Below are 7,339 nucleotides of genomic sequence, written 5' to 3' on the forward strand. Positions count from 1 at the left end.
CACTTTCAAAGAAACTTGATAAACTCAACTTATATACTGTATGAAATTACAATGACATAGTTGCTCATATATTGTAAACTATATGACGTAAATGAAACTGCAGTTGTGTCCTTCTCATGTTTAAATGTGTTTATTGCATCGATTAATTAAATTGTACTTCTTAAATTAAGAATTTGTGATGTCTTATCTTTGAAAGAAAGATGCAAATATATATGGTATCTTCATTGAAAACAAAAATATCCATGGTCTCTTATCTTTGATACAGATAACATCTCAACCCCTACCCCCTTCAAAACAAAGAAATTAAACAAAAAAAAAGAGAGGATAAGGAGCATAAATAATTACAGTAGAAGCCACAGTAATTTTAAAAACCTAACCTTTTATCTCTTTCAAATTGCAACCATGATGTTGTTTCTCTATCCAACCTGAATCCTGCCAGCTCTGCCTCCTTACAGACCTCCTTACATTTGGCCAGCCTCCCAGAAATCATGTAAATTTTAATCATGTCCCGGTATATGTCATATGTGGGAGAGAAGCCCGCTTCTTTAAGCTTCGAAAAATATCTTACAGCTCTTGAGAGATCATTCAAAGCAACAAAAAGCCTAATTACCACGCGATAAGCTGGAAGATCAATGAGACAGTTAGAAGCCTCCATTTCCCAAACCACAGCCAATGCCTCCCTGTACTTGTTCTCTGAATAACGGCTATGAATCAAAGTAGTGTACATAACAACACTTGGATCACGACCAGATTGTTTGAACCAATTAAACAGACTCTCTACAATTTCAAATTTCCTAAGCCTAATGCAAACTTTCATGATAGCTGTACAGTCCTGTTGGCTTAAACTGAAATCCTCTCTTTCCCCAAGTTCATCCAGTAAGGCCACAACAAGCATTTGTTTATCCGGGTGCTTCCCAAGCTCCAATATTAACTTTGCATAAACACCAGAATCCAACATTCTTTTACCATCCTTGGCTACCAAAAGAACTTTCCTAGCAAGACGCAAGCTTCCTCCTCTAATAAACCCTCTCACCATTGCCTCGATCACACCCCGACTCGCCAAAGAAGTGAACTTTTCTAAATTGAATGGCATCTTCAGCTCATGATCCCTTGCCAGGACCTCAACTGTCGAAGCCAATACCCGATCATCCGGGAAAAGCTGAGGTTGTTTCTGAGCCCAACAGAATGTCTGTAAAGCTCTCTCAGGAAGACCCATGTGACCCAATTCCCGAATTGTTAATGACAAGGACCCTTTCCTTAAAAATCTGGCCCATTTGTTGAGAATGACAGACACATCTGCCTCTGAACTAAGGCTTCTAATTTCTCTGGCTATACCAATCAGAACACCAGGATTTTTGTACACTTTGTTGGATAAGGATACACGTGAAGAAACTGCCATTGGGGAAACTAATTTAACATTATTCTTTGGTGTAGGAAGTCCCACAGGTCTAAGCTTATGGGGAAGTGGGAGTGGAAGTGGCCTTTCTCTATTCAACTTTCCAGGTTTCTGAGGTATTCTTCCTTGGAAAAGGGATGAAATAGCTTCAATCTCGTCTGAATCCCAAACAATACCATCTTCTCCTTCTCCTTCTTGGTTATGTTCGTCTTCTTCTTGGGTATCTTCTTCTACTGCCAAGTGAGGTTTTTGACTATTTATCAAATCAGTTAGAGATGGGCCAGTGGTGCTTTTGCTTCTGTTGGCCTTCTTCAAGAATAAATTAACACCAAAGTCCGGAGGAAGCTTGGTGCGCCGTGGATACTGAAGGTTCTTGGGCAATCTTCTCCTAGTACTTGAATGGGCAGAAGCCATCAAAGCTACCCTGCCATTTCTTCCCCATGGGATGGGATATAGACTAATGGTAGAGAATGTGCAATCCATTGTTTGGAAAATTGGAGGTGTGTGTGTGCGTGAGAGTTTGAAGATGTGTTGGTGTTAAACTACTTAGACGCATTTCGATGTCACTGAGAAATTTCAACAAACGGCTGGTGTGCTTGGAGAGGTTTATCATAAGCAAATACCGACAAGGGAATCATTCCCGTGCTTTTCTGTTTTCTCTTTCCTAAAACACTGTTGCATGTTACTTATTAGTTACTGGATCGTCCCCGAAAGCTAATTTCCTAACCACAGCACATCGGGAAGCCCATAAAGCCCATCAGGCTAATCACTTTTTGTTCATTTGTCAATCAGTTAAAGAAGGCCCGGAAGATTTAGTCTCACACTCTGCAAGCCCAATGGACCAAAATACAAAGTAAAACAAATGTTATCCTGTGTCTCCTTTCTCAAGCTTTTAGGGTTACTATGTTGGAGGTTAATATAGCCTTCGTTTGGATAGTGCTGAAAAGCACTGTGTCTGCATTTCACCCTTTTTTTTTTTTTTTTTTTTGAGAAGAGAGTTTCACGTGCACTATTTATGAGACCCACAAATTTCTTTTTTTAACAAAACTTTCATTAAAAATGGGTTACACGGCACTATTTACACATTTAAAAATTATTTTGCTATTTTCAATTCTTAACAAAATAAGCGGTATTCAAACAGATCCATAATGTAAAATTTAGAATCCAATTAATCCAAAATAGACGAAATTGACTTAAGTAGATCGAGCTAGACCAAATAGACTAAATTGGACCGATATGAACCAAAATGTTATGCTCATGTGACTCAAATGGAGCATAGTAATAATAAATACTTCACTTTAGCTTTTAAGTTTATCATATTTTATATTAAAATAAAAGTTAATTAATTTTCAAAAAAAAAAAAAGTTAATTAAGAGAACACCGTGTTGAACACTAGATGCAGAGCACTCAAGCAACAGGGAAGTGCTATTGTACACAACTGTAAAAATGTAATTAGTCATGATTAAAGTTCATACTTCATAATACTCTTCACCTTCTCATTATTTCAGAATTGCAAAAAGTAAATTGTAGGAGTCAATCGTGTTTTCTCAAGCTCATGTTCATCAACCGAAAGGGAAAGAGGGGAGAAATATGCCTCACCTCTGTGTGCATTTCTTTATTTTCTGGGCTCTTATGACTTTGTAAAATTCATCAGCAACACCACCAGACACCATCTATTAAATACAGACCATGACCCTCTAATTTGCCACAACACTAGAGTTAGTCACAACCATCACATCACGGTTGCAGCCATGACACATCCATCTTAAATGATGAGAAAGTTTATATAATTGCTCAACATTCTAATTCCTGACAGGCTTATGCAGGTCATTACTTCTTATGGCGAGCATATAAATACAAATTCTCTGAAAATATGTTGTACTTGCCTGGTTTATAAATTAACATTCAACAAGAAATGGGAAATTTTTTTTATTAACAATCTCAATAACTGTGAACCCTGTTTATCATGATCACATTGAGCAGATGACCCAAACCCCACCATCCATTCTTCCCATTGATCTCCTCAAGTAATCCTATTAGAAAAAAGAAGTTATAAGCACATTCAGCAATACATTTAATATTATAAAGAAGAGGAAAACTTAAAGCAGTTTGACTCCGGCTTCCATCAAAGAGTCAATGACAGCTTTGACCTTCCCATGATATCTCTGTTCTCTTTTCAAGTGGACAGCAACAGCTGGGATGTTTTTAAGCAATAGGCGCTCCCCCAATATTTTTCCAATCTTTGCAGCAGCAGCCACATCCCGGGTAGTTTCCAAGCTTGGCCTCAAGGCCTTCTCCTGTGAGCTTGCAGCAGAGGCAACAGTGGCAGTTGGTGAATGTATCACCTGGGCACTCACGTACTTGTTTGTAAAGTGCATCTTCAGGACATAAGGCTTAAGATACTGTGTAATTCTTGGAGGCCTAACAGGTGGAGGAATAACCATTCTGTTTCACACATAAATGGTAAGTTGAATCATAATATAAAACCAAGAACTTTTAATTTGCATACTCAAGAACATTATATAGATCCTTTAAAAAATGAAAATCATATGGATAAAATATCACAAATGATTTTTTTTCCCTTGTGCTGGAATATATTACAACCAGTAACTTGATTAGAAAATGATCAGAAAGCCAAAGAAGACTAACTTAAATCAAGATAATAATAATTAAAAAAAAAAAAAAAAAAAAAAGGGCATCAGCGGAAAGCTGCTGCTAGGGTCGCACCTAGGCATGGTCTTCCATGGACTAGGATCCCCACCGTCTTTAATTAGCTTTAAAAGAAAACCCCGGTTGTGCACATTCATTTCCTTAATTTGTCTTCTTGATGTGTGATGATTAAAAGATCTTGTTTTTCAAACATTTTGTTTTTGGCCAATTGACTGTATGATATAACTTTTTTTTTTATTTGGGTGAATTATGATATAACCTTTTGTTATACTCTATAAATAGGAAATGATATTTAGAAAGGAAAAAAAGTTAGAGCTTTGGGTTAGTCTGAGGCCATTATTGATGTTTGGTTGTCAAAAATAGTATGGGTGTTTGGTGAGAAATAAAAAAAGATTAAACATTAGCTTTTATATTAGACTGATACTTTAGGAATTTTTTAAATTTAAGAGGAAAAGGCAGTTCTTCGTATAATGTTCTTGATTATGGACTTTGGAGATATGAAGTCAGAAGATCTCACATTAAAATTTCATTGTTTGATTCTTATAAAAAAAAAAATCATGTTTAATGTTTCATATTTCACAATATGTTGGTAAAATTGGCAAGAACAGTTGTTCATTTATCTTTTGCAGTAGCAGTAAGCATTTTTATTTGATTGCTTCAAGAGAATTGTGGTAACAGAAAAGAATATGGGTAGAAGTATTATTGTGTGAGGGTTTGAACATTGCTTTGAATTTGGCATGTGGTTTGGTGAGAAGGTTTTGCCTATGAGGTGAAGTTCTTTAGGATATAATGGCATGCCATCTCTTATCTAGATATAAAGCCTATAAGGCAATGTAGTGTACTTACCTATCAAAAAAAAAAAAAAGGCAATGTAGTGTACTTATTTTTATTTTCCTTCTCTTCTTAACAATTATATCGGATGGGGGAGAGTTTGTGCATGTAAGTTTAGAGCTCAATAGGCTTCTCTTGTTCATCATGTGAGTTTTACTTAAAATTGTTTTCCTTTCTTCACTGGAGGTTCCTCTCTTTAATCTGGGTATAGTAGATGTAAAAGCTTCCATGTCTGGTGTTCTGTTCTACAGAAAGGGAAAGACAGTCTATCAGCATTTTAGTCCAAAATTGAAGAAAAAATTCATAAAACTTAAAATAGGAAGGAAAATTGAAGTTGTGTATCCGAATGTAATATCATGGTTTCCTTAGGTCTGAAATCATTTGGTTCTCCACTGAATAAGGAGTCATTTTAAGATCAAGTTGATACCCCACCTTAAGCCAGTGATTTTAGGCTCAGTTACCTGGAGTGCAGTGTCTAAGGGGCCTATAAACCACTTCCTATATAAAATTCAGATGTTTTCCCATATATTTGGCTTAAATCTGGAAAGCAGTTGATCATTGACTTCGTGTAAGTTGGGTTGGTCATACAATTGGATAATGTAACCTTTTTTTTTTTTTTTTTTTTTNAACCTGGTGCAAAAAAGTGGATGACTACACCCATTGCCAACTACGATAAGCTGTTGTTGCTCTTCGCAAAAGAAAGGGATTTTGCAAGGGGTTCGAAGGTGGATGCGCACCAGCATGGTACCTCACGAAATGGAAGCTTACTTTATGATATTAATCAAGTGATGTCACAGAATGAAATTACTCTTACTCTGGAGGACTTGAATGATATGAATGATGGTACTAATCAGTTACCTCCTCCTATTGAAGCAAATTCTCAGGCAGATTCTCAACCACCTTCTCAGTCAGCTACATCGTTGAAAGGCAAGAAACGAAAGGCTCCAAGGGATGTATGTGAGGGAAATGCTTATCAAAGGAAAACAGATGTTTTTGAGAGGGAGTTTGAGAGTATAAGGGAAGCAATAAAAGACGTCGCACAGGCAATTAGGGAGGGAAATGTTATTGCAGAAAGAGGCCGACCACGTGTGTACTCAGAACAAGAAGTTTTCACAGAATTGGTGAAGATTGGTGTTGATGTGCAATTGCGCTATAAGGCCTACACTTTCCTTATTGCAAATGCTGGAAGGGTGAGGGCATTCTTTGGTTGCCCAGCTGAGGAACGTAAGGAATTTTTGCTCCAGCTGATGTATAGTCCCCCATAATCTTGGTAGTTTTCATTGTGGTTGATGTGGCTTTTGTAGGCACTGGAATGGCTGGTGTATGGCCTTTGATGACTTTAGAACTCACTAATATAGGTTAGAGTCGTCTTTTGTTTATACTTCTCAGTGTGGAAATATGTTCATAAGTAGTATTTTGGTTTATATGTTCAAATGATGTCCCTACCAGACATTGGATTAGATACAATTAAAGCATGTTAGTTATCAAGCCCGCTATAAATTAAAACCTCTGTCTCTGTCTCTGTCTCTGTATGTTTATGATATTCCTTGTACCAAAAATATTCATTCTGCTGAAGGTGATGCCGAAGCAAATTGAGACAGTATAGTAATATGGGCAAATAGATGAATCTTGAACTCACATGCGTTTCTTTAGAACTTGTCAGTTATTGAAGATAATTTGATACTTTTAGTGCCAAATTTGGCCAATAGCTCTGCAGCTCAACTGGTAATTTTTAGTGTTTTCAATAAAGATGTATGTGATTCAAATTTCCTGATATTAAAGAATATTAAACTTTTCCTATCAAATAAAACTTAGAGTGCCAGATTCAATGTAATCTTGGGCATTTTTAGTGTCTCACCAATTAACTTCAAACCAATGGTAAAAAAAATTAGAAATAATCTGTCTACCAATAATCCAGTATTGTTTCAAATCACTCCCAAAATAATTGTAAAAAATTCACTGGTTGTGCTCCCACAAAGTCAAAATGCTTGTATTTGTTTTTACAATATTTCTGTGCAATTTAAAAAAACCTTTAAAAAAAATTCAAACTTAGAAGCGTTGAATACACCGATTTGTGTCCTTATTACCATTGTGAGCATAATGATTTCTTAAAAGCCGATAAACTATAAAGCCCAGGTAACTAGTTTCCCAGCCCAAACAACCCAAACACATGGACCAGACTCAGATTCCAGCATACCTAGCCCAACCCATACCCATTATCTCACTAAACGAGGTTTTAGAATTTTCTTTTTTCTTTTTTAGGTAAAAACTTATTGGGTCCAACGAAAAACCCCAGGAATTGATCTAAGCACCGGGTTACAGCCTCAGTACTCACTCTGAAGTCTGAACTTGGATCTTCCTTGCCTTTTTGTCATCCCATCAGGTACAAATACTCTTCAAAGTTTTTTGTTATTTTAGTTTCTTATTCCATATGAAAAGAAC

General features: G+C 36.5%; 2 protein-coding genes across 2 annotated transcripts; both read right to left on the bottom strand.

The window, feature by feature from the left end:
* Positions 1-197: 197 nt before the first annotated feature.
* LOC112016188 (pentatricopeptide repeat-containing protein At2g01860) lies at positions 198-2,076 on the bottom strand. The gene has a single exon (XM_024048707.2). It carries the CDS (start codon positions 1,877-1,879, stop codon positions 365-367), a length of 1,515 nt encoding a protein of 504 aa, XP_023904475.1. The 5' UTR covers positions 1,880-2,076; the 3' UTR covers positions 198-364.
* Positions 2,077-3,300: 1,224 nt separating this feature from the next.
* LOC112016194 (uncharacterized) lies at positions 3,301-3,874 on the bottom strand. The gene is made up of 2 exons (XM_065766046.1): positions 3,547-3,874; positions 3,301-3,429 (listed from the first exon to the last, which is right to left on the bottom strand). The coding sequence occupies exons 1-2, from the start codon at positions 3,838-3,840 to the stop codon at positions 3,367-3,369; spliced, it is 357 nt and encodes a 118-aa protein (XP_065622118.1). The 5' UTR covers positions 3,841-3,874; the 3' UTR covers positions 3,301-3,366.
* Positions 3,875-7,339: the final 3,465 nt, after the last annotated feature.

This window comes from Quercus suber, unplaced genomic scaffold, assembly GCF_002906115.3.
Source record: "Quercus suber isolate HL8 unplaced genomic scaffold, Cork oak 2.0 scaffold_676, whole genome shotgun sequence".
In the NCBI taxonomy this organism is placed as follows: Eukaryota; Viridiplantae; Streptophyta; class Magnoliopsida; order Fagales; family Fagaceae; genus Quercus; species Quercus suber.